The sequence below is a fragment of the Lepidochelys kempii genome, chromosome 1 (genome assembly GCF_965140265.1).
Source record: "Lepidochelys kempii isolate rLepKem1 chromosome 1, rLepKem1.hap2, whole genome shotgun sequence".
Taxonomy (NCBI): Eukaryota; Metazoa; Chordata; order Testudines; family Cheloniidae; genus Lepidochelys; species Lepidochelys kempii.
This window is the reverse complement of record NC_133256.1, coordinates 239,103,189-239,130,891: the sequence shown is the minus strand read 5'-3', so window position 1 is coordinate 239,130,891 and position 27,703 is coordinate 239,103,189. Positions and strand designations below refer to the sequence as shown.

At 43.8% G+C, this 27,703-nt stretch overlaps 1 protein-coding gene across 8 annotated transcripts in view; it reads right to left on the bottom strand.

The window, feature by feature from the left end:
* Positions 1-27,703, bottom strand: part of MICAL3 (microtubule associated monooxygenase, calponin and LIM domain containing 3) — a 243,358-nt gene that overhangs the window by 96,851 nt on the left and 118,804 nt on the right. For 3 of the 8 annotated variants that reach the window (XM_073319780.1, XM_073319708.1, XM_073319771.1), the window contains exons 14-19: positions 27,242-27,354; positions 26,580-26,642; positions 25,558-25,731; positions 6,582-6,768; positions 2,471-2,559; positions 1,153-1,240 (exon numbers count right to left, since the gene is read on the bottom strand). In XM_073319780.1, the coding sequence (XP_073175881.1) occupies positions 1,153-1,240; positions 2,471-2,559; positions 6,582-6,768; positions 25,558-25,731; positions 26,580-26,642; positions 27,242-27,354 (714 nt within the window). Of the gene's footprint in view, positions 1-1,152; positions 1,241-2,470; positions 2,560-6,581; positions 6,769-7,610; positions 7,932-10,815; positions 10,924-13,967; positions 14,082-24,266; positions 24,360-25,557; positions 25,749-26,579; positions 26,643-27,241; positions 27,355-27,703 lie in introns of those variants that run through there. The other 5 variants (XR_012155812.1, XM_073319717.1, XM_073319697.1 and 2 more) reach the window with 4 other exon arrangements.

Below are 27,703 nucleotides of genomic sequence, written 5' to 3'. Positions count from 1 at the left end.
TAATATGAATAATTTAAAAAATTCAGACAAAGGTGTGATTTAAGCTGACTATATCCCTTAAGATCTTGTAAAGCTAGTACTGTAATTTGGGGACATTTTGCTACACAAAGTGTGACTATTTAATATTTTCTCTTTTCTAAAAGCAACTGACTTAGTTTATCCACAGTATTCAGGGCCCATACACTAGAAACCAACTCTCTTCCCTCTTGCCCCCATCTCACCTTTTCCTTCTCCACTAAATTGCAGTTTTCAGTAAGGACAATTGAGGAGTTGGGCCAGATGAGAGTCTGGGGCACAAACAGAACATTTCTCCCAAATTAGAAGGAATTAGAGTTTTCAGATAGAGCGGACTATCCCTAGCAATATGACACATGCTGTAATAACCCAATTCCCAAAACAACTTGCCATGAGCCTCACATGTTCTGACAATGAGGGGAGAGCACCATGATCTGCCAGCACCAAAGAGTTCAAGAGTTTAAGGAACTGGTTTCCTTTAGCTGCAGAAGACACCAAGAATTCTTAAGTAGCCACAGTCCAAAGACAGCAACAGGGATTTTTTTTTTTAATCCAGATACCAGGTTAATGAGAAGCTTGGGAGGGTGGGCACTATATCCAGAATTCAGGTGAACACAGAAATCCAGCTATGAGTTATTGTAGTTCAGAGAGACCTTCAGTACTAACACTGAAGTGCAGACTTCACCGATCAAGCCTTTTTATTTGGGCTCATTCCAAGGAAATTCTGAACTGAGTATCTGTGTTCACCTAGAACGGTTTTAGACAATGCCCTTGAAAGGACAGAGAGTCCAGGCCCCAAAGCCACCACACAAAAGAACATATTCAAGCTTTTACACATTACCCAAAATTCACACAAGTTATACAGCTTACAAAGTCAGGTCATGTTAAAATCTTACTGGTCAGCAGGCTGCCGATAAAACTCCCCCAGGATTTGCATAAGAACCTCTGACTGGACATAGAGAAAGGGGACCCCAAAAGCCATCAGCTGACACATGAAAAACGAGTCCAAAGGATTTTGGGCTACCTGGCGCCCGACCGAAGAAACTGTGCTTTGCAGGCGCTGGCTTGCCACCCTAACTTTGTCAAAGAGGCTGAGAGAGTACTTCACCACCCTGCCAAAGAATGAAGCGGAGCTACCTGGAGTCCTCTCTGCCGAAATGGCTATGGAATTTGCCCGTCCACTTGCTTCAGCTGCCATGGCTTCCTGCAGGGATCCTTTGTTGTCCTGTGAAATGAGGGGGGGAAAAAAAACATCAAAGAAGAAACTGGAAACCCCTTAGAAGCATTTACTTTTAATTTGGAGCAGTGTGTTTTAACACTGAACACGCCCAACCACCTCTTGAACAGCAGCATGTGATTATTTAGGGGTTAGGCAGCGTCTGGCCACGACACTCAGGAGTTGGGCCCAACTAGTGCCTCGTCATCTGATTATTTATGTTCTGAAGATTGGCTTTCTTAGATGCATAAACTAAAGAGGTGACATTTCTGCAGCTTGCTCACAGAAGTTACAATGACCCGTTTTTGCCCTTCAACTTCAGCAGGAAGCATGGCAGCAATGGGCCTCCATCCTGCCCCTGCACAGGAGTGAAGGAAGCACAGCATTAACTTGCTGTGGTAAAGGTAGGGCACAGGGGGAGGGGAGATCACACTTATTACAGAAAACAAAAGCTCCACATATAAGAGGGTCCAGCTTTGAGCAGGTAGGAGAGAGCTGAAAGCAAACGTCATAGGATTTGAGAAGGTAACGCTGCTCAGGGTTATAATGTAATTTCCCAAAGAGAGTGTAGGAAGAGAGACTCAAAGTGAAACAGGGACAGAAAATAAGCCCAACTGATGCTTTATGGGTTGCAGGGAGAAAGGAGGGAGATCTTTCTGTACTACACAGTACAACCTGGCCCTCTTTTCCAAGCACAGTTCTACCTGTTAGTAGAAAGTGAGGAAAAACAGTTCCCTTCCAGCAATAGGTTCCTATTAATGCAAGACAAATCTTCCTAAAGAAGACTTCAATTTTCGCCTATGCGAGTGGATTTGGCTCAGAACCCCAATTCCAGCCCACATAGATGGGACTGCATTTCCTGAAGAGAAATGAAAATCATTGGCTTCATTTTAACAAAGCCTGTCCAAGAAACAGAAAGGCTGTCAACTTTGTCATTCTAGTTCTTCTAGTGGTTGCACAGGCTTCAGTAATTATTTTAGTTCAAAAAGAAACTGACAAAAAGATCCTAGACTGTGTGGGGTGGGGTTTTCTTTCTTAATGAGACCCACAAAAACATAAGAGATTGATAATTACAACACAGATTGCTCTTGAATTTACCACTTTACAAAGAAGCAAGACTTCATGACATTTAAACAAAGTGATTCATTACTTCTACCCTCTGCAAAACACACACATTTTCCCAATAGCAGGGATCAGAACCCATTACACCCAACATGTCAGATTAGAATAAAAAGTTACCTTTCCTGACAGAGTACCCACTGCTGGTCTCTTCCTTTGAGCATAACCAGAGAGTCGGTAACAATAGTGAGGTTTACAGTAGAATTTACCTGCAGTCAGAACAAAAGGGAGAGAAGTAACAGTGAGAACACAGCAGCTAAGTCTACACAATATAACACTCTACCTCAGTGAGATTTACTTTGCTATCTCCACTTCCTGTGCCCGGCCCTGCCCCCTCACTATGCTTGGAGACAAACACTCTGAAATTTTAACTCAAATCCTTGTCTCCCCCTCCCTAAACAGTGCCTATTCCACTGGGTGCCTGACAACCATTTAACAGATATCCAATCAGCCACCAAAGCAGAGCTGACAATGCGGCAGTGTGTGAAGAACAAAGACATCATCACATGAAAAGCTGGCAGCCGCACTTTGGGAAAATCAAGAATGAATACAACTGTCGGAGGAATGAGGGAGGGAATGGGTGTTAACTCTGAAGGGACTATGTATGATAATATACCGAGACTTCTCAAATCTCATTTTCCCAATCAACAGGCTTCACAGGACCCAGTCAAGTGCCACAACTAGAAGTCCACCTGAGTACAGACCTCCTAGTTACCTTTTACGCTTATTGGGACAGTGCTGCTGAAATGGTACCCTGGCCTTGAGGTGCTACTCCAATACAAACACTGGTATCAGGTCAGAGTGGTGGTGCTGTGTGAGCTTTCCATGCAGCTCTGTCACTGCACAGCTGCCCTGAAATGCACTTCAGAGTCCTCTGCTATTCCAACACAACCCTGCAGTGCGACTTCGACTGTTTTACTAGTTTGGCTCCTCCTCAGTAAGAGCACCTCAATCCAAACGTGCAGCCCCTGCTACTAACCCAGTCCTGCCCTCTCCACTGTCAAGTTTTCTCTGCTTGAGTTCTGGCCAGGTTGCTCTCTGGGATTCAGGAGGTGCTTGGAGGACTTACGGCTGCAACCTACAGTCCAGACTCATGGTCTTCTTGGCTGGTAAAATCTACCAGGAAGACACTGAAGCCATTATTTGAGAACACGGACTCCTTTTAGGAAGACAAGGTGACTACATCTCACATTTCAGAGGTCCCTGCTCAGGAAGCTCTTTATGCTGCTAATCTCTTCAACTATTGCCCTATGTCTAACTGTCCCTTTATGGGGAACGTTTCTGAGAAGGGTATGGGGAAGGCATCACTGACAATATCATGAGTCTGCAGACTTTCTTAACTCCTTGTACTCTGGTTTTAGGCCTGAGTACTATACCAAGACTACAATATTCTTATTGGTCTCCTTTTGACAAAATATTCAGATGATGTGGTATATAGGGATTCTTTTAGATCTCATAGCTGCCTTTAATACTGCTGACTACAGAACGCGGATTCATCTGTTAACCCAGACAGATGAATAATATTAAGACATGAATGGCTCTAGTCTTCTCTCAGAGAAAATCCAGAGTGAAATATTGGATAATTTCTCATCTGTCCTAGGGACTCTTACAGTGTGATGCTGTTGTGAAAAAGGCTAATATCATTCTGGGATGTACTGACAGGAGTGTCATATGAAAGACACAGGAGGTAATTGTTCTGCTCTACTTGGCACTGATGAGACTTCAGCTGGGATATTGTGTAAAATTTTGGGCACCACACTTTAGGAAAGATATAGACAAGTTGGAGAGAGTCCAGACGACAGCAACAAAAATGGCAAGAGGTTTAGAAAGCCTGAAATGCATTGCAGAATCCTCTGCTATTCCAACACAACTCTACTAATGGACCTCAACCCTGCAGTGTGACTTCGACTGTTTTACTAGTTCGGCTCCTCCTCAGTAAGAGCACCTCAATCCAAACATGCAACCCCTGCTACTAACTCAGTCCTGCCCTTCCACTGTCAACTTTTCTCTGAGTTTGAGTTCTGGCCAGGTTGCGCTCTGGGATTCAGAAAGGAAAGGTTGGACAAACTGGGCATGTTTAGTCCAGACGAGAAGGCTGGGGGATAGAAAGGGAGGGAACCTGATAACAATCTTCAAATGTGTCAAGGGCTTTTATACAGAGGACTGTGGTCAATAGTTCTAACTGTGCACCAAGGGTAGGACAAGAAAAATCGGCTTAGTTTGCAGCAAGGAAGATTTAGGTTACATATTAGGAAAAACTAGCCTAATAGTTAGAAAGGTAAGTAGTGGAACGGGTTACCTTGGGAGGTTCCAGAATCCCCATCGTTGGAGGTTTTCAAGAACAGGGTAGACAAACACCTGACCAGGATAGTCTAGGGGTATACTTAATCCTGCCTCAATACTGGGGCAGAGAGTAGACTAGATAATCTTTTGAGGTCCCCTCCTGCCCTACATTTCTAAGATTCTGTGGAGTACCACAGAGTTCTATTTGGACACTACTGCTCAATATTATACATGAAAAGCTGTTAGGGAAGCAATGTGGTTTGGGTTTCAGTACTATCAGTATGGTGAAGCCTCAGCCATCAGACCTGGATGAAGTGATCATTTGGCACAGACTGGTGTTTGGATGATTGCTGGCAGACGACTGAGTAAATGATTGCTGGCAGGGGGAACAACTCGAGCAGACAATAGAAACTATTTCTGCCCTTGCAACTGAGGAAGGATCCTAGTTTATTGTTACTCAGACTTACAAGCAGAGGATTCTATTGGATAATCAGCTGCTTCTGAATGTCCAGGCTACCGGCAGCAACCAAGAATGGTCCTCCCTCACACCCCCCAAATCTTTGAGTACTAAGAAGGCTGCTGTTGTTTCTCTTATATGTGGCCTTCAAAGCTACCACTGGTCCCTTGGGTCTGACAGCCCAAGTCTGTTGTCCTTGAGGACACATTGTAAAGGACCGTCTATGTCTTCCTGGGAGGCTGGTTTGGTGATGGTTCTGAGATTTCCCCTTCACCCTCATCCCCTAGTAGTTGAGGGAGTTTGATATTGTTGGTTGCTATAGGATCTATCAACAATATACATGTGATTTCACTTATATATTGACTGTGACACTTGAGTTTGCTATCCTTGTGGTTGTTATCCTAGCCAGTGAATTTATGGATACTATTCTCGGTCATACTCTGCGTGTCTAATCAGTTTCTGAAATTTACTAAGATACTCATCTCCTAACATGCTGCAGCAGTGTATTCCATAGCTTTATTATATGTTGTCTCATTTTACCATTTTTGTTTTGCTCTTGTATGAAAGGGACTGATTGAGTGCCTGACTGGTCTTCTGTTGCCATTCACTACTGTTATTTTGTCTTCTTCAATAAGCCTAATATGGCATCACACTTTGCATAGAATCCTATATTGCTGTCACTCACCCACCTCTGAGTATTTTTTATGCCTTTTCCCCCCTTCTGGTGCTTCTCATAATCCACAGTACTCTGACTCACCTAAACTAACTCATCAGTAAGTTTTGCCACCTCTCTTACAGGACCATCACATGCAAAACACCAGACCCAGTACTGTTCCCTCGGTCACCACTTTTAAAAAAATCTCACTCTATACAGCTAATTGGTCATTTATTCCAACTCTTTGTTTCCACACTCAGCTAGTTTCATCTATAAAAAGGACATCCTCAGCCAGCCTATGAAAAGCTAATATTATATCCATTGGTTATAAATCTCCTAATTTTATTAACTTTGGAAGAATTTTTACTAGTTCAGTTCTGATTCCCCTGGCAGAAAGCAGTTTGTGTCTATCCCTATCATGTTTTACTTGCCTAAGTGTTTTAAAGTTCTGGCTTAAGAAGACTCCTACTTTGCTAGAACTGAAGTAAGGCTCAAGGATCTATACTATTCAGGATCATCCTTACACACCTTTTTAAAGGGAAAATGCATCACTGGGGCCCCCCCCATTCCAGGAGTTATTTTTTAAATGATTAATTACATATTTTGCTAATAGGTCAGCTCTTTTGTTGCTTTCAAGAGCTGGCCATAAGGATGCAGTCCCATATAGTCTTACCAGTTTAAATGAGAGGTGGTATTTTTGGAAGAGATATTATTCCTGCTCCTCACCCACCAAGATTTGTAAAGTGAAGCCAGGGCTGAGATCTTGAGGCAACGCTGCAGGTACAGTGAGAGAGTGTTTTTGGTGTAGGAGGAAGACAACCGGTAATTTCTCTTACCATCTTCAATGTCGTAGGCGTAACATGATAAGCGCAGGGTGGTGGCGCAGTATTCGCACTTGAAGCAGCTGCGGTGGAAGAACTTGCCTTCAGCACTCAGCCTTTCCATCACGTAGACCCGCTTGCGGCAGAAGTAACAGACATCACTGCCTCCCAAATTCTGGGGAAACTCCTTTTTGAGTGAGCCCTGGACAGAAATAAGGCAGGACCAGTGTTATCTGTATACAATCTCACCTCCCTTGCAGGGTCACCTTTTCGATCTGTGGATACTGAGCATCTGGAAGGGGCCATTCTGTGACTCCACTCAGCCCTACCCAGGGCACCAAGCAGACAACTGCCACCTAGAGACAATAACTAACCTTCAAGTCCAGGGAGAAAGGCCCTGTGGGTTTCACTTCCTACACCTATATAAATTAGGAGTAAATTACAGCTTCCACTCCTTGGATAGGGGAGCTAACGGTCTCACAAGAGGCTATTAATGCTGCCCTGGAAACAGTTGACTGAAGGAGGCATAAAATAGACATCCTCCCTAAGTCAGCTGGGAGGGTTACTTCTGGGTTGCTCCTAACCCTGCCTGTATTCACTTGCCAGAGACTGAGGCTAGTCTTGAAACCAAGATTTTCAAACTGCAGCTCAACACACTAACTGCCAGAAACATCAGTATTCCCTTGAGCAACCTCTTAACCCTACATTTCAGTCTCCCTGAGACTTGTGAAGAAAGAAGTTTTCTCCAGGGACACCGCAATCCAGAAGTAGCCTGATTGGATCAAACACAGCTCTATGCATTTGAGGGTCAGGACTTCTCAGTCTCTCAACTTAGTATCCCTGGTCCAAGGATGTTGGCAGTAGATTAAGACAGACTTTGCAAGGACAACGGGGTGATGGCTGGGGAAGAACATAAAGTTCAACTATAAAGTTATTACAACGTATTACCAGCGCCTTTCAAGACAACTAAAGACTCAAATCAGTACAGATCTACAGAACTTCTAATCAAACACACGTATCATCTTCTGTACATCATTCTCTTACCAGTTCCTTCTTGTCTAGAAGGGTTTTGGGCTGTTCTTTCCTTTGAAGCTGATTGGCTATCTGCTCAGCCAATGAGCTCACTCCGCCTGTGTACATCTTTATATACTTCTACCAGATGGGGGGGACAAAACAGCAGGGAAGCGAGGAAAGAAAAAATCAAATTAAAAAGATGACAAAAATGATAAAAGAGTAAGTGATGAAAAGGTGCAGAGAGGTCAAACCATGCCAAGACAGTGGAGAACACAGAGTGATTGTGTAGTAACAGCAGAATCAGTATCATCAGTGATCACCAGCACAGCCCAGCACTAACTGTAATAGTACCTAAAAAAAAGAGGGAAGTTTGAAATTGGTCACGCTACGAAATTAGAAGTATGTTCTTTCTTTCTTTGCTCTAAGGATGTTTTGCATATGAAGGACCTGAACATTTGCTTTCCTCTGGGAGGAAACAAAGCTAGGACAAATTTTAGCTTCCAGGTAAGAGGGACAATGGGAAAAGGGTAGAGAAGAGGCATTTCATAAAGTTTAAATTCGAAGAACTGTTCACAAAAGTGCTTAGCAAAAGGGAGCAAGTTGTTTCCAGGGCGAAGAAACCCTCAAGCTCAAAGTGAGTTGCAGCGATTCCTAAAAATCTTTAATTCCTCCACTGCTGCCAGAGTGCCTGTTCACAGTACACAAACAAGTTCTGGAGTTTATCTGGAAAGTGTGAGGGGGACTCTGATCAAACACATTACATTTGTATCTGTATATACTTGGCACCAAGTGTGCTCAGCTGTGCACACCAGCTTTGCCCATAGGCTGTTCTGTCAAGGGTATTTTGCCTGGCTCTGTAACTCTGAGCATCTGGATCAAACTAAATTGCAACAAACCTTTTAATTTGGGTAGTTAGGAATCCAGGCAGTTTGGTTCTTGACTCAGGGAGCGAGTCCCAAAAGGGGAGTTTTACAGTTTGTTTTTTAGCTGAGCTTGGAAGACCAGTAGAGTTATACAAGAAACATTCAGGACATTTGGTAGTAATTAAGTGGTTAAGGAAATAAAAACTTCTGTGGAAAGGCAATCCTATCACAAGCACCACATATGTGTCTCAATACAGCAGCAGGCCGGGCACTGTCACTTATTCAGATCAGGGAGTGTTTTTTTTTAAATGTTTCTCTGACTTACAAACAAAGGGCATTGCAGGAGTCTCATCAGTAAATGTAAAAAGAAAAGGAGTACTAAAATTTATTTGAGCATAAGCATCCGATGAAGTGAGCTATAGTTCACGAAAGCTTATGCTCAAATAAATTTGTTAGTCTCTAAGGTGCCACAAGTACTCCTTTTCTTTTTGCGAATACAGACTAACACGGCTGCTACTCTGAAATCAGTAAACGTAGAACTGATTCAGCCCTCCATATAAAGCCCTCTGGCTTCTTACAAGTGCAACATTTCTGGGATACACTACTCTGAAGCAATTAACTTTTTGCAACCCAGAAATTCCTTTACTTATACTGCAGGGTTTCTATACTACATGCTCAGAAGTATCCCTGTGTAAAAACATGTTTAAAAAATTCACAGTACAAGAGGATTCTGGCTGTCCCCATGGAACACAGATCTTTATGACCCCCATCTCTTGTCATGGAAACCAAGCGATTCCCTTCCCTTCTACATTTTTGTGAAAATTTTAGTGCTCACAAAATTAGAAAATAGAGAGATTTTACAGAATCATGACACAGATTATTTCTATGATCTGTAAAATAGTAATATTTTACAAAAAGTTATGAACTTTCACAGTCTGTTCTTGGATTCCATGGCTGTGATTATCAGCCATTTACTGATGTTTGTATCTTTACATGTTTGTGAGCATGGTAGCATCAGGAAACACTAAGGAGTTTGAAACCCAGCGTTAGGAGGGTTTCCTAAAGAACAAGCCTGGAAAAGCCAAGGCCAGGATCAGACAATTTATCATTTATATCTATTAGATAAGTAAGTAATAACTCCATAATCTATATGTCACTGCATTATGAGTGTTCATTACTATAAGAAAGTAAGAGATGTACTGCCCTGTAGCACTGCCTGCTATTCCACTCTTGCCTCTACTCCACCCAATATACACAGAGCTCAGGTAATGCACAAGCCTAAACTGAGCATATGATCTGAACATTGTTACTCATGTCCTTCTTCTTCCCTCCCCCTCCTACTGTTGGTTACCCTCATGCATCACAGGTTGCCTAATATTAGACTGTCAGTGGAGCTGGCTGGAAGGTGTCCTCCCTTCCCCCACAAAATGGGGAATTGACTTTTTGTCAAAAATCCCAACACCTGAAAATTGTTGGTAGACAAATTTCCTTTTCTCTGTCAAAATCCCATCAACATGTTGCAGGTTGTAATTTTTGCGCCATGGAAAGCAGGCATTTTTTGTGAAAAATTCCATTTAGTTGAAACCTCAATTTTCCACCAAAAAGTTTTAATGGAAAATTTTCAACCAGCCTTGATTGTAAACAATTTGGGAGTGGAGTTTTCTTTCTGTTTGTACTGTGAGTTGCTTAGCATGCAGTGGGTGCTGTCAACCACCCCAGGTACAATGACAATCTTTAGCTGCAACAACCTATGCTATTTCACTTACCAGCTTCTCTTGGGCAGCGACTTTCAAACCATATGGCATTTTGTGATGTGGATGTATGTCCTCTATACACTAGGAGACCAACCAAATTCCTGTTCCTTGTACTACGAATGCTAGCCATTTTAATTTCCACTAGCTTTTTCAGCAAGCCAGAAGTGATTTTCCTCCATTATTCCTGCTCTCTCCCCATAAATATATATACACACACAAAACCATGCTGTAGTTTGGCTCAAGCCCTCAAAGGGAAGCAACAAACATGAAAAAAGCTTTTATGCCCCTGTAGATTATTCCACAGCCAGAAGAATTCCAGTGCTGGAAAAAGCTGATTTGAGGCTACTTAAGACCTCAAATCAGACTCACCAGACTTTTGTCATTTAACTTTAAGCATGTTTTGTTTCAAATGGCTGTATGGCTTGGAATAACCAAGATATGCCACAGGCTGCCTCTGGCTTTTCCCATGTGCACATGTGTGTGCGCACTGCATTCAGCCACATCAAGGCAATGAAGCGTCACAAGCCTAGATCTCTTTTGTGGCACATCCTCATGGTGGAAAATGGGTGGGGCAGTGGGTACAGTTGAGTTCAGCTTGCAAGGCCCAGGCCATGCTACCTGTCGAAGGGAGTCAGATGAGGGTGAAGAAGGGCGGTTGGAAGTACGGAGGCAAAGGGAGCGTTCCCACTGGTCAACAAAGAATCGACGAGACGGTTCAGTCTCTGGCTAAAATATAAAATACATTGAGAAAAATCAAGAAGGGATGTGGACAAAAAGACAAAACAAAAAGATCACAAAGGAACCTTTAAGTAGAGTCAGGCAGGTGACCATCTGCCTTACGTCCTCCCTTTCCTCAACTGAAGAGAATTTGTGCACCAAATGCCCTTCATTGCCCTTTAAATTCATTTCCTCTCCTCCCTCAATGTTACTTTGGAAGCAATTGTCCACCCGCACAGAAGCCCCACATCCTGTGCATTACTGTCTCCTGCAATGAGGCCGGATAAACCATTCGTGCAGATCCCAAGCTCATCTCTGGTGCTCCTCCTACTCTGTCCAAATGCAATCTGTGTTACAGCCTTAGAAGGAGTATGAGACAGACAGCTTTGCAATGTAGTTTGTATTTCAGCGGAAGGGGAGACCCCCTTCCCAGTCTTTAACTACAAAGGCCCAAGAAGCTTGCTTTCTTGGGGGTAAGGAGAGAAGGAAACCACCTCATATCTCCAGCCTTCAGCATCCTCACTGCTATGGTGGAAGTGTCTACACTAAAGAATTAGGAGCGAATTTCATCCTATAATCCACTCTAAGCCGGGTGCTTTAATTTCAGATCACTTTGCTCATCCTCCATATGCATGTTATATTAAATGGCAACAAACAAGAAGATAAACGCTCTGAAATAGAAGGTAATGAGCTGTGACAACATTCTCTGTCCTCCAACCAGGAGACTGGGCACAGTGCAGGGCAGAAAACCATGTGTAATCTTTCCCTAACCCATGCACAGTGATCAACCCCCATCCCAACATTCTCCCACTCTCCCAAGAGGGGCATCTCCCCACTTCACTTCACTTGTTACTGGCTGAAGCTATTCCTGTCCCTGAGAGCCAAACATAGCCTAAACAAACGAACCAGTGTGAAGTATGAGCACTAGTTCCTTTTCTGCCCTTGCTTACCATATGGCCCAGGCAGAATTCCCAGTCTGAGAATCCATATACCTCTGAAACGGCTTCTCCATAGCACAACTCAGAAATCACTATCTCAGCATACGTCTCTCAACCCACCCAGCCTTCCCTGGTTCATTAGCACCAGCTGCTAAGAAGCACCTCAAGTAAATATGCACAACACAATAATTAAAAGCACTGAGGTCGAGTAATTTTAGTACAAATTGTGAGCTTCTGTATCATCATATGGTGAGAAAATGTTCTGCAAATTCCAAATAGCTGAACATTTTAAAAAAAATCCACCACTGTGAAAAAGGAAAATATATATATATATATATATATAAAAAAATAAATAAAATCAGAGGTCTTTTTATGTGACCCACAAAACCAGCTGTTTTTAGCCCTTACATTTTCAAACTCTGCATGTATCTGACACACATTAGCCTAAGGACAACGCCCATTAGGCAGAGTGAAAAAATAGCTGTGCTTCCCCAACTCCTGCAATGTAAAACATTTAACCAGTGGTGTCCCTTTTACTTGGACACTCTGACCCGAATTTAACTTAGCCATCAAATCTGTATTTAATACTCGTTAAATGGTGTAATTCATTAAATCTCTTGTTTTTCTTATACCTTCTCTCCCATCTTCCCTTTTTCTTTTCTTAATATACTGCATCATGGTGCACAGATTCAATGTCTGTTTCCTCTTCTCCTCTCCACCTTATCCCTTATTCCCTCCATTATGCTCTGTGCTTCCTCCTCCTCCTCCTCTCTTCTACATCCTCTCACACACAAAAAATAATAATAAAAAAACCACACAGTATTAATAGGAAAGAGGGACATGGGACGAATCCCATTCATCTCTTCCACCCACCTAGTGAGCTTGAACACAATATCAGACACCTAACAGCCAGCGGGTTAAACCTGCTAGCCAAAAACCAATACAAAAGATACGATAGGTGTGTTTTCGCCTACACACCATTCAACTTCAGCTGCTGAAATCCAGGTGAGGATGCTGTTCTCAGATCGTGCTTGGCATCTTCTGCTATATCAACCTTCAGCTAGTAGGTGCTAATAAATCTGAATGTGCCCTCTCCCCCAGTTTTCCATGGCTGCTACAAGATTTCCAACTGTCCCAGCCACAGTTTGAATCTTCCTCTGCAATGGTTGCTTCTGCTGCTGCTGACAGCTTCCCCAAGGAGCGTCTGAAATTCACCCGATTCTTGCAAATTTCACTCTGAGGCAGCTTGGGAAAGATGTGACCAGCAGCAGAAGCCCTGGAGCTGTTTATAGGCCTAAGAAGACACCACTGTATCATCTTATACTCAGCTCATGTTTGGGAAGTCAGTTCACATCCAGAGGTGCTAGAAAACGGATTAAAAAAGAAAGCCTAGATTCTGCAGAAGCAGATGGCATTTGCCCCCAAAAAGCTTCCTAACTGCCAAAAAGTATTGGTGAAGACCTCCCAGGTGTGACTGTGTATGCGCTGTTGTTGGGATGGTGGTGTGTATGGGGGGAGGCTGGAGACCAGAGAAGCTACTGTCCAAAGTGGCAGGATCCCACAGGTCAGAAGACAGGTGGGTGAGAGGAGAAAAATAACTTTAAAAGTTTGTGGTAGAAGCAGAAAGAAACTGCACAAGCTGCCATTTTTACTGCTAAAAACAGTACTACTAGAAGCACGGATACAAAACTGGCTCCCTGAAGGGCCATGGATTAGTGCCTGAAAAAGGAAATATGAATGTTCCCACCCCCAAAAGCAACTGGATGGCGCGTCCCAGCAATTCTCTCTGTACTAGCAGAGGGCCATTGCATGACTTGAGCCGAGCTAGTGACCAGCACGTGCCCTGAAGCTTGGGCATTGATCATCCTTGTCAATTGTATTTTACTTTATGAAACTGCACATGCTATGCACCTTCAATAAGTAAGAAGAGAGAAGAATTGGCAGGGAAAGAAGTGGAGTAAAAAACTGTTCAAAACAAGAACTGATTATGGTGTCTTTAATGTGGTGGTGTAAAGTAACAGTCAGTGCACACTTCTATCCCGCTGACCCCAGCTGTCACCCCTTACCCCATTCTCTTACAAACAGATACAGACTGCCAGAGCGGGCAGTAGTCACCTGATGCCTGATTGTCAGCCTTGGCTCCAGGAGGGCAGCCAGTTGGCATGCCCTCTGCTCAACATTCAGTGCTTGCTCAGGCACTTGGTCACCAGAAAAAAACCGAGGAGATCTCTGTGGGATAAGGAACAGGGGAGGAAATAAACAAAGAGGAGAAAAACAACCCCAAAAAGGAACAGAAGCAAAGCTCACAACAAGGCCAATGCCAGGCAAAACACATGAAAGCCCACATACAGAAGAGCAAAGCAAGAAGGTGTCCCAGATGAAGACTCCTTCCTCTCTTCCAATTGAGACCCAATACGCACTGCAATTCTGCACTAGCAAAGCTCTGGATTCAGCCTCTCGAGGCTAGGGAGGAACACCTGAATTAGACAGTCATTCACAACTCACTGTCTGCAGACAAAACCAAGCCAGCGCACGGCTTCTGTCTGGCATTCCCATCCAAGGTAAGTTCACCACGAACCAATAGGCCTGGCTATGGTCCCGTAGCAGCTCCGTCATTGGCACTTACCTCACCCCAGTTCTTTTGTTTAAAGGATTTTCTTTACTCAGATTTCCAGACCTAGACACAACTGTTTGTACTCCTCACACTTTGTGCACAGAAGCACTCATTTTGGGGTAGCGCAGTTCAGTTCTGGGAGAGGATGAGCTAAACTCCCAGCAATGCCTTCCTAGGCACCTTTAAAATACTGGGATATAGAAAGTTAGGTGAATGTAGGGCTTATGAAAACAAAGGGACTCAGCAGCACTGGCTAGAGTCAGGTATAATGCAAAGCATTATGCAAGCTTCCCACTCTTGCCCCAGCACCTCCACTACACTAACCCCATCCTCCAACATAGCTCTGGCCACAGGCCGCAACTCTCACATGCTGCCCCCCTGGCTATTCTAGTCCTTGGCACTGCTTGAACTGATCTTGCTAATTGGTTGTACAGTGAGCTCTTGTGATACTGAAAAATGCCCACTAGGGATGGCTAACACATCCACGTGTATGTACTTCTATCTAGGTGGATGGGGCAGTAACCCAGAGTATCATGCAGTTCCCAGTAAGTTACTTTGCTTGGGGGAAATGAACTGAACGGGAAGTATAAACATCTGTATGCTACCTACAGTAGGCTCAGGCTGTTGAGAAAATCCCAAACAGATGACTATGCTGTCTGCCAGATGAAATGCACTATGACAACAGGCAGACAAGGTGGGTGAGGTAATATATTTTATTAGACCAACTTCTGTTGGTGAGAGAGACAAGCTTTTGAGACCAATAAAAGACATTACCTCATCCACCTTGTCTCTCTAATATCCTGAGACCCACATAGCTACAACTACACTGCCTACAACTATGATAAGAGAGCATACAACTGTGCTCACAGCCAGTTACCGATTGTGCTCTTTTCCCATTTAAAAACAGAAACCAGTCTCACTCCTTTTCTATTTTAAGCTGCTTGTCAGCCCAATTCACTCCCTCTTACTATACCATTTTATCAGAAGTAAAACTAGAGCTTGTTACAAAACTGGGGGTTCCTGTGTTGCTGCAGACAAGCTTGTTAAGCTTCTGCTGGCAGTCCAAAAACATGCCACCCACCTGACAGGTGCATGAGACTGCTGAAAGGGACATACTTTGGAAGTCATGGCAGTTTGCTGCTGACTCCCAGTTATTATTTAACTTATCAACTTCAAGAGGCAGTTAATTGGTTAATCTGAACCCAGATCTTTCAACTGTGTAGTCCCCCTTCCTCACATACTTTAAATCTCCTTTCACCCTTCCCATTGACAGCAGAACATTTCATTAGGAAGAAGGCTTCCTATTCTCTGCAGTTAAACCCCCCCCCCCCCCCCATTGCAACCTGGCATTCAGAAGGCAGGTTGGAATGCCAGCTGTTTAATGAATCAGAAAGCAGCCATGGAAACAATGCAACCAGTGCTGGTGAGTGGACCCAACATAACCCTTCCTATTCTGTGACAGCCACAGCACACTTTATTAAAAAGAGGTGTGTGAGAGAGAGAGAGAGAGAGAAGAATGGGGGGAGCTAGAGCTGATCTACAGCAAAATAAAAGCAAAGAGCAAACAGTCAGAGTCGGTGAATGCTTGTTAAGCAAGTATTTATGCAAACACCCTACAAAAATAATCATTCCTAACATTTTCAGCAGCTCCAGTGTGTTAACAGCATTCCAGAGATAACTGTGCTTCCCCCTCCCCACACAACACTGCCCTTGAATATTGCACACACCCCACCACTGCATGTGTGTCATCACCATCCATGCCATTTGCTCATGCTTTTACCCTTTCCTGTCTGGGACTCTGCTCCCCAGGGGGGTCAGCACCAGGCTCCCTGTTTGTCTGTGGGCAATAAAGGATGAGCTTTAAAACAACCACAATCCAAGTTCTCACTCTGGACATGTTCCATTTGATTTATCCTACAATGCAGGCAGAAAAGAGACCATCATGCAGGGACACTGTGGTGTTAAGTACTAGAATTTTTAAAACTGTCCCATCAACCACTTAGATCTTTAGAGAAGAAGTGTGGTGGGTGAATCAGTACACACAGGTCTATATTAGGTCAATTAACAAGTATACATTACTACCCAAAGAACTGGCATTACCATGGGGAAGATAATAAGAACACTCAGTACATCTCACACACACAGTGATATTAGATCAGACGGAAAGTTTAAAAGGAGAGGTAGCAGAATTAATGTGTTAGAAGCGTAGAGAGAGAGTTTTCAAAAGGTAGCAGGTTAAGAAGGATGCAGGCTAGAGTGAAACAAAGCATTGCAGGGGCCAAGACAACCTCAGGAAGAGAGGATATTTTGAGTGAAAGCTATTGCCCTCAAAAATGAATCTCCAAATTGGGTATTCATATCTGTGTTATCCTATAACAAAGGGGTAAACCGCATTCAGACCAAAGGGAGGAAGCAGAGAGAGTTTTCCAATTTTGCTTGAGCAAAGAGATGTATTTAAAAAATGGCTCCTAGAGAATGGAAGGGAGAAGGTGGTAAATCCTTAGCTGGTTCCAGCAGTAGCCAGCTGTCAAGGCTTAAATGAGCAAGCCACACAGGAGGGACCAGACATTTGGAGGAGGTGATGAGTAGAGAAGACTTAAGACTTAAAGACTAAGTGTTTTATTCAGAAAGGTATGAACTAAGCATAGCACTTGGAGACAATTTCCCTACTTAGAAAAAGACTGTCCATGGACTACGCAAGTCACCACCTCTCTGTCTCAGTTTTCCCATCTGTAAGATGGAGGTAATACTTGCCTATCAGATAATGCCTTTAAAGTGCTTTGAGAATCAGAGTGCTCTGCAAGTGCTACATGTCACTATTATGCTAAGGATCTGATTTACAGATCATAGTGGTCATGAAAAGTCACAGTTCAGGCTCAAATATCTGCCCTTTGCTCATTCTGCTACATCTAATTGCTGCAGCACACAAAACGCAAGTCTTCTCTCAATTTTCAGGTGTACAAGGGAATTAAGCGGACCCTCAGAAACAAATTTTTCAGAATTTAGCTTTATGATTCCCATCAAAATGTTAGGGAATCACAGAGTTGAATCCATATGCTCCTCACATTAGGGAAGGGAGGAGACTTAAAAAAAAAATACAACTCAAAGAAGTACTATCCATATATGAGCTGACAAAGGACAAAATGTGTCTCAACATTTTTAGATATATTTAAACCAGAAGGCCAACAAATCCATGTGTCTGTTCTTCGAGGTGCAGCTTTTATAACCTGTACCCAGTGTAAGTGTAACTGCTCTATCTGTACTACAAATGTGTATTCAGACACATTGAACTCAAGCTGCTGGAAGGAGCAGGAGAGGAGTAAGCGGCACAAATGCCTGCCACGTTAACAATCATAAAAGTACCTCATACAAGAGCCCCAGAAAAAGGCTCCCAAGACCCAGGAAGGAAATGAGGTTTAAATGAGGAATGGGGATGGAGAGAGGACTACTAGAAGGGCAGGAAAGTGGCAGCCTCAAATACAGGCAGATGACTACCCAACTTCATTCCCCATCCTGCTCCAGCTAGACAAGCCTCTCTTTTGGAGAAACTGCCTAGGAATGGTGAACAACCCAAGGGTAATAATGGGCCAGATTCTTCCCTCAGACATGAACATACATATCTCATGACTGCAATGGGAGTTGTGGATATGCATTTAAAGGCAGAATCTGGCCCTAACATTTTGCATTTTGAAACTCCTCTGCAACGCAAAATTGGAAATGACTGCTATACAAAAAACAAGCCTAAACTAAAATGCCCAATCTCTACTGTGCCAAAAAATTAGTATTAGGATAGATTTTTGATATGCTGTATTCAGTGTCTAGTTGTGCTATTAACCTAGGAGGTCCAAGAAAACCCACCCATGTGGGTAAAGAAAATTTATAAACAGCAGAGACATTTAGTCATTGATTTAGCAACCTGTGCAAGCAAGAAGGAAGAGGAGAGAGCAGGAGAGAGCATGCAGAGTGAATCACCTGCTGGCTGGGATACCCTGGAGAGGAAGGTGGAGAAGAGGAAGGAGAGAGCGTGATCACTTTTTTAGGGCAGGTTCTTGAACGCTCCTTATTTCTCAGCTTTATTTAAAACAGGGTAGGAAAAGAAAGAGCAATAATAAATAAATAAATAAAATAATAAAACTAAAGGGAACATTACAATTGTCTTTGGCAAGGCAGGGCGCAGTCTCAGAAGTGCATCTTCTGCGGGACCCTGACCCCCAATCCCACCTCTTTCAAATAACTTAGCACAGGGGTGAGCAAACTTTTTGGCCCAAGGGCCACATCTGGGTATAGAAATTGTATGGCAGGCCATGAATGCTCATGAAATTGGGGTGGGGGTGAGGGCTCTGGCTGGAGGTGCAGACTTTGGGGTGGGGCCAGAAATGAGTTTAGGTTGCGGGAGGGGGCTCTGGGCTGGGGGAGTGGGGTACAGGCTCCAGCTGCATGGGGTGTAGGAGGGTACTCTGAGCTGGGACCAAGGGGTTCAGAGGGTGGGAGGGGAGCAGGGCTGGGGTAGGGGTGCTGTGGGGTGGCTCAGGGGTGCAGGCTCCGGGCAGCGCTTATCTCAAGTAGCTCCTGGAAGCAGTGATATATCATTTCCCACCCTGGCTCTTATGCAGAGGTGAGGTCAGACATCTCTGCTGTTCCCGGCCAATGGGAGCTGTGGGGGTGGCGCTTGGAGCAGGGGCAGTGTGCAGAGCGGAGCCCCCTGGTTGCCCCAACATGTAGGAGCCAGAGGGGGGACATGCTGCTGCTTCCAGGAGCCGTCCAGAGTGGCCTCCGACCCTGCTCCCCAGCTGGAGCGCCAGAGTGGGGCAAGCCCCAGACTCCGCTCCCCAGCATGAGCTCGAGGGCCAGATTAAAAACAGCTGCCAGGCCAGATCCGGCCCACGGGCCGTAGTTTGCCCACCCCTGACCTAGAGCCACTATTTGTTCTGGAGCAGACAGCTTTAAGCCTTCCACTGAGATTCAAGACCTGTAGTTATCAAAGGTCAGTCTGGCAGATCCTTCTAAGGGCAGCCACTAAACATGCTATTCACTGTCAATAATCAATATCTTTGCTTTACAGCCTCACCACCACCTAGTGGTGAGGCTGCAAAGAAGTGTATGACTGTGCTCTATAAAGCACAGATCATCTCCTTTTCTCCAGACTGCCATGGAATGCTTAACAATATCCATCCTGTTCGCCTAATTACATATGCCCAATGTTCAGCAGCAACACGATTCAAGTCCTACCAGTAACAACATTCTGCTCTCATCTTCAACTCCCCCGGCCTCACAAATTAATAAAGCTCTGGGGTGCTGAACAGAAAATAATACAGTGAAATGCAGGAATTAAGATGTAGAAGTAAATTGGCTAATCTGAACATGACATAAATGCATGTCTCTTTCCTTCATTTCTCTGGTGCGCTTCATTTCATACTAATTTTTTTTAAGAAATACCGTTTTTCACCTTGGTTTTATGTGACAGAGCACATTCTTGTTTTATATGTTCTCCTCTTTTTAGATCTCCTAGTTTCCCACCTTCCTTGTGGCTACCTTCCCAAGTACATCCGAAATAGGGGCCCTGCCCAAAAAAGTATCAGTAACATCTAACTTGTGAATTTTCACATCTGGAGGGAAAGGTTGTGTATGTGTCCCTTGCTAAGTAGCAAAATAATCACACAATGGCACCAGACAGAATCCATAAAGTGGAATAGGAATGCGTCCAGTCCTCCCGCGGGATGCGTTTCTGAGTATACAAAGGCAAAGATGGCTTGGAAAGGGAAAAAGACACAGGCATCAGATTTCAATAGAAATGTAAGTGTTAGATACACTAAATCAAGTCATATGGCAACACCACCAGCTCTGCTACTAGTAATTAACGTGTCACTAATGCCACAGGGAGGGGTAGGGAGGAGGGTCCGACCGTGTATGGAGTTCATCCTTTATAACTATCAAGACACAGTAACAAAGAAAAATAAGATTTGCTTCAGAACAGCCTTGGCCAGAACTCCCCTCTTCCTCAGGGTCCTGTCTTTTTTCTAACAAAGAAACATCATGCATCTCAACCTGGTTGACACTGCTGGCCAACAAGCTCTGTCAACCACAGAGCAGAGCAGAATTCTGGCCTTACACTGCAGTATGAGTACTGCTAATGTGGTCCCCCTGAAAGACATCAGTAGGTCATAGTCCGGGGAAGATGCAGCTTTTCTATCAACGATTCAGACCATCTCCTATTGCCTGGTTTTCTCTCTTGCATCCACTCTCACTGTTCCTGCAGTAGGTTTTCCTCTGTCTTGTAACTTCAGGATGCAGGACCAGACCTGCCAGTCAGTGAGATGGGGATTGGTTCACTATTCTGGAAGATTCTTCAGTTTACTCTGCCAATTGGTAAGGGCACTAGATCACCCATTTTCCCTCAGTTACAAGAATCCTACTTTGCCCTCAGATTTGTCCCCTCTGCACAGAAAGGCGCATCTGCCATCCAGTGTATCTCAGGCAAAGTCAAGCACAAAGAGATGCCATGTGTGAGCCCCTCTGCAAGAGTGCCACACGAAAAATTCTGCCTCTTTCTAGATCCATGAGCAGCGCATTCTAGGAAGCACAGTCTCCTCAAACAAGCCCATCAGCAGAAGCATTATTCCAAATAGCAACTCTAGCATCAGCTGCTGGAAACTTGGCCTCAACCTCAGTATGGAACCTGTGGCAGAGGAAATAGCACCTCAGCTGGAGTTCCCAGCAATTGCCCCAGAGCGCAGCTCCAGCACGAGTGTAACCATCTGTCAGCTACCTGCTCTTGCCATTCCTCTCTACCAGCAGCAGGATATCTCAGCAGCAGGTCCAAGTGCTGTTTCAGAGACAGCCTCCCACAACAGAAACGCCTGCAAGATGGCTACTGAACATCATGGAGGGATCCAGCTGGCCTCCTGATGGCCAATGCCTCAGCCACCACAGCAGCTGACTGCAGAGTGCCAACAGCTACTCTTTGATCTCCCAAGTCACCCCAGAGAGAACTCTCCTGCAAAAGCAGTCCCCGGGCTATTGGCACTCAGACAGGCAACTGGGTCACTTTGCTTCCCCAGACCAGCCATTCCCTCTGTCCCCAACTTCTGGAGTAGACACTGCAGAGATATGCTCTTTGACCCAGCTATGCTCTGAAGATTTTGCCAAGTTCCTGTTGTCCCTCTCCACCTCAATTACCCGGCATGGAAAACACAACAAAATCCAACACAAAAGCTGAATCTTCTCACCAGGACACTATGAAGACTATCCAAGAAAAGGCCAGCAAAAGTTGAGCACCTAATCCAGGAGGGGCCTTAGGAGCAGTGTTTACACTAGTTAGTTTTGTTGACCACACTCTGACTACTACTACGTTACTTAAATCTATTGAAAAACTGTTTTAATAGTCAACGGCAAAAACAGGTCCAGCCAAAGACTTGCACTACATTACAGCTTACCCCTGGGCTACCATTGGCACCAACACCAGTTCAGCTGCACAAATGGTAAGAATGGTTTTTATTTGGTTTGTTTTTTTTAATTCCCTAGTGCAGACTCACTCTCACTAAGGCTTTCTCACTTGCCTCACTCAGAATCCCCGCCTGTCTGGTGCAAAGGCAGTGTGGCCTCCCCTGCTCAGCCACAAAAAAAAACAGGGTAAGGATAAGCCACTCTTATCTGAATCTCTCAGTATGACCAGACCTCACTTATCCTTCCCTGTATAAAGGGTAAAATCCAGTGTCTTGGTGGTTAAAATTCAGAAGACAGGGAAAGTGCCTTAGGGTTGTAGGGTCTCAAAATCTCATTCAAGTGCTAAAACACAAATCTTCACCTTCCTCTCTTGAGAAAGGCAAACGGCGCAATTCGGACCCAGCTTTATTTGGTTGTGTAACACAACAAGGCTAATCTAATGGCATGGAGCTGTACCCAGTTTATGTTCTTCTTCACTTCTTTCTGAGACTCACTCTCCTGTACCAGGTTATGTGAAAGATTCCCAAAGGCTGGAATCCATACTAATGATGATCCTGTCCAGTTACCTCACTGTGGGTCTGAAATTGCTCTCGGTTGACCACAGAACTAGAAAAGAGAGGCCTTAAAAAGGGAGAGCTCTTTTTTCAGTGGAGGTGAACGTGACCTTTTGAGGGAAGGATAGCAGGAATCATGGAAGCAAGCACAGAGTCAGGAGATCTCCACATACCAGCACTGACCAGGCTTACTAACACTGTGAAAGATAGGCTTGGTCTACATTGGGGTTGGGGGAGGTGGCGGGGAGAAAATCGATCTAAGTTACGCAACTTCAGCTACATGAATAATGTAGCTGAAGTTGATGTACTTAGATCTACTTACCGCGGTGACTTCACTGCGGTGGGTCAATTGCTGACTCTCCACCGACAACTCCACCTATGCTTCTTGCTCTGGTGGAGTACCGGAGTTGACAGGAGAGTGCTTGGCGGTTGATTTATCGCATCATCACTATACGTGATAAATCAACCCCCACTGGATCAATCGCTCCGGAGGTAAGTGTAGACATGCCGGTAGAGGCTCTTAGCAGACTTTCCCATAGTGTATAATATCCTTTATTTGGTTCTCCTTCTTTGAAGAGAAGCCTGGCGCAGCGTGGTTTTGACCATGGTACATGATTCCAAAATGCTGGATTATTTGAGTTGGGGGTAAGCTTTTATTTTTGTTCTTATTTTTTAATAGAGTTCACCATGAATCCACAGACTTGGAGGAAGTGAGCCAAACCGGTGTTCTCTTCTTCCTCCTGTCTCAAAAGTGCGTTTTCATTACATTGTGACTAGAAACAGACAGGTAAATACCTTTCTCTGAGCGCTGCTATCAAAACCACACTTTTATTTCTATCCTCACAGAGGCAATGAGGCTACTTTTACTGGAAAACAGGGGAACCACCATCAGTGCAATGAGTAACTCTGCCTGTTTGCAAGTAAGGAATTGTAAAAGACTATCCTTTGGATTTCACTGCTGTAAGAACCCCCACTACAAGGATAGCGAGCCAGGCTACATAAGAGGAGGTAGAATTTGATATCTGGTGATTTTTCTTTTCCAAGTATCCAGGCTTCCTCTTCTGACCCACCCTGTGACTGAAAGTCCAAAGTTTTTTCAAATTCTCAGTAAGACAGAAGTCTGCCATGCTCTGGAGATGGAAGGGAGGCCAGGAACACTGACTTATTACAGTTTCTATGCACTGTTTGAGAATTAAGACTCTTTTCAGATCTGGATACAATATCATTGGGAAGACCAACGAACTCCACCACAGTGATTGAGGTCTCCTGAAACTACAAAGCAGATCAAATGCACTGTAGGAATAGCAAGTCTGGATACTCAGAAGAGAAATCATCAGGTAGCAAATTTTACTCCCTGCTGCTAAGGAAGAACTCCAGTGGTCGCATAGGTTTAATTCACTCAACTCCAGTTGCTGATAGAATCACTTGGGTATATATATTTTTTTCAAATGGCTACTCAGACATGTTTGAGACGCTGCTCCTATTTCACGTAGGCAGTATTCTACTTTGGAAGTCCATATTAGGCTGCATTTGAAGGAAAAATTCCTGCTAAAATATCCATTGAAGGCCTGAGCAAATAAGTTGAAATGGATGGTGGTGAAGCAGAGAGATAAATTATGACCAACACCTCTTAAAACATTAAGCCACTCCTAAAGAGAGATCTCAACCTCACTCACTATTCTTCAGTATTTTAGAACAAAGAACTTTGCACCGTGGTGCCAAAGAAGGGTCAGTAAAGAAAGGAAGCACTGGGTAGGTGAGATCTTGTGTGGATGTTACATCACATTCATTTTATTGGTTTACCTGTTTCCACTGAGGCATGGGAGCAAGGCGGCCTTGCTCTCGCTGTCTGCAGGATAGCTGGTTGTGAACACGTTCCTGATAAGGCAGGACAGGCTGTTACACATAGGTCATAGGGAAAGCAGGATGGGATCCCAGAGGAACAAAATAAAATATCGAAAGGCACTCAAAGAAAGCAACAAAGGAGTGGGGGGACATCAGACAGACAGACAGACAATTGGAAGAAAAAATGGGGGTGGGGAAGAATTAATTATCAAGTAAAATTTAAAGAAAAAATCAAGCAAAATAAAAATGGGATATATTAAGATTTTTGTAGCATCTCCCCCCAGGTTTTCAGTGTTTCTCCTGTTCAATATTGTGACAAAGGAAACATTATCTAACTGGGGAAGAACAAAGTAAAGGCCACCACTTAAACAGCTCTATCCTATGTCCAAGCAGGAAGTATCCCAGGGAATGAAACAGGAGGTCTGGCTGTAATGGCAACTCCCAGTTGATCAGGTCCAGGTTTTCCCAAGCAAAAAGCACTGGGTGGCATGGTTTAAGAGCAATGACCATGGGGAATCTCCATTGTATGGCCTTGCAGGACACATTGCAAGGAACAATCATTACAGAATTCACTGGGAAAAAGCTCAGTTCCTCCAGTCTCGTTCTCTTCTAGTTGAAAGCAGCATGGAAAATGGTGTATATATGGAGATGGGGGTGGTTTTATATTACAAAGCAGTACTGTCTTTCTGGAATTGGGAATCCAACAAACCATTCCCTACTGAAAACTCTTCTCAACCTCTGAGACAGAATAATAGCACAACAGGATGTGTTCTCCTTGTTTCAATTCATAAACACTAAATCCATGTAAGTGAGGGCCAGACTGGGGCTAAAGTTAGCATGAAGGCCAGATTTTTGAAGATACTTAGGCTTTAAAGATGCAACAGGCACCTACTGTATTTTCAAAAGCAACTATCTCACATTGAAATCAATGGGAGGCAGGCATTTGGGTGTCTATGAAAATCCCATTAGGTGCCTGTCTGCATTTTTAGGTGCCTAAATACCCTTAAAAATCTGTCTCTAAATGTCTTGGAGTCTTCCTCTTCCATCTAGCCTTTACTCTCAATTACCAGAGTGCACTCTGGGTGAAAATGCAAAACCTGAGTTCAGTCTTAAAGAGTGCATCACTTTACTGTCCCAGCCTCTGTGATATTCCTCATCTTCTTCAAAACAAAAGGGTTCTACTACCCAAATTTGGGTGAGAGCTTGTTGGAGTAGGCCCAAGGATATAAAGGTATAAACCACCTCCTACCTGTCTCCGTAAGCCTGTGGACTGCACTGGTGCATTCTCCTCGAATTTGGCCAGCAGCTGGGTTGCCATGGACTTCACCTTGTTCTGGTTCCCGATGGCAGCATCAATTCTCCTCTCTGTCAGGGCGCTCACAAGTGTGGGCCTCTCCTCCCTATAGCTTCGGGGGGCTTCCTCCTAATAACCAGTATAAACTAAAGATTAAATAGAAACTTTCCAAATGGGTCTTTTCCTTTAAAGAAGGCTTCTGCAATTCAACAGAGCAGAACCCAAATCCATTAACCCACACTTCCAAGCTCATGTTCTTTCTTCTAGTCAGCCCTTCTGCTCACCAAATTCTTCTCCATCTACCTGCACCCTCTTGCTTCATATTTCATTGCTACACTGTACCACTGAGGAGATCCACAGTTGAGAAGCTCTCATGGGCCTGTGAACATAAGACAATGAGCTGCTTCAAGCACTCACTGAGAACCCCAGGTAGCAGCCCTCAGCTCAGCAGTTCCTATCTGGACACACGCACTCTTAACTGTAGGTGTTCCATGCGTGACATAGTACATGTGCCTTATACACTGACTCTGCAGCCAGCTTCATGCCCATGCAAATCCAAGTTCTACCTTTTACCTGGGTGGAATTGCTGACACCCCCATACCAGCTTAGCATCTGACAATGCTACTCCTCAGCACCCCAACCAAAATGATTAGTGTGTGTTTCAAGAAAGCAGGATGAAAGGGATTTTCTGACAACATTAGCACATTGCAAACTTATTTATTTAGTAAGTCTCTGATGTAACTGGCTCAGTACTTGACACAAAGTATAAGCTCTGAGCAGGAATTGATTTCAACCTAAAAAAATAAAAAAATCTCACATAAGGTTCTGTTTGAGTGGAATATCTGGGGAGAAGATGGAACATCCAGGGAAAGAGCATGAAGAGAGGAACCTCCTAAAAATACAAGGAGTTGGGTGTGGAAATAGGGAATCTATCACACGCTCTTTCCCCCAGGCATTTTCCCTACTATAATACTTACGTCCTCTGACTGGCTGGTCTTTCTCCTCTTTCCTGCACCATCCAGTTCCTTCTCCTTTTTATCCTGCAATGGGAGAAAAACTAGATAGGGTGGATTTTTTTTAAACTCTTTGGCTCATAATGAATCCCATCAGTGCATTACACAAGCGTTTGAATTACTGCTGGAGGATTCTCTATGCTCATTTTCCATTTGTAGGAAAGGTGGTTCCCAGTAGTCTTTGGTCCTCATTTAGGGAGCCAAACCTTCTTATCTGAAATACAGCTTATCATTCTTGGAGCTTTTCAATGAGTCAACAGGAGAAACAGCAGGTATTTCACAGTACAAAAAATACTTTGGACCTAAGCCAACTGAACAGAATAACTCTCATCCTATCACTAGGATAATCATACTTTCTATTTTTCACCCTTCTCCCCAACCCAAAGTCCCTGAGTAATACTGTAATGTTAAGAATATAGCGTTTCATTATATGAAAGCACCCATTCTGAATTTAGTGCTGCAATTAAAGGGCTCATGTACAATGAGATGTACAATGCCAGCAAGTCTAGAACCACTTTACTTACTCACTCTCTCTCTCTCGCACGCTTCTTAGCGCTTATTTGGCTGTCAGCCTGCCAAATTCTAGTGTTCTCAGGGTTAAAGTATACATAGTAGGGTATGGCTACCTTTGGAGTTCGTTTTCGGGAGATGCTCTGCCCTAGTTTGCTAAGAAAAGAGATTGGAGACTTGGTACTGGCAATTAGAGCAGCCTTCTCTTCTGCGTTCAGATCCAGAGTCTCTGTGAACGGAAACAAGTGGAACCAGTGAATGCACAGAAACCTCTGTGTAGTTATTAACAATAGCCAAGAAACAATTAAGAAGGAACTCATTCATTCTTTAGCATGAACTGGGTTTTTTTTGTTTTGTTTTTTTTTAAACACTCTCCATATAAAATGCTGTTAGGAACTTCAAAATCAATATTTTTCTGAATAGTTTTGCCCTTTTCCACTTGGCAAATGCACTTTTCCTCCCAGGTTTTCTAAGTACGCAAAATAGTTTTAGAGTTTAAGTAGGTCAAATTCAGACTTAAGCTACATGACTGCATCTTTCCGTTCTAGTTAACAAAAACACGACCTTTCAGGCCTTCT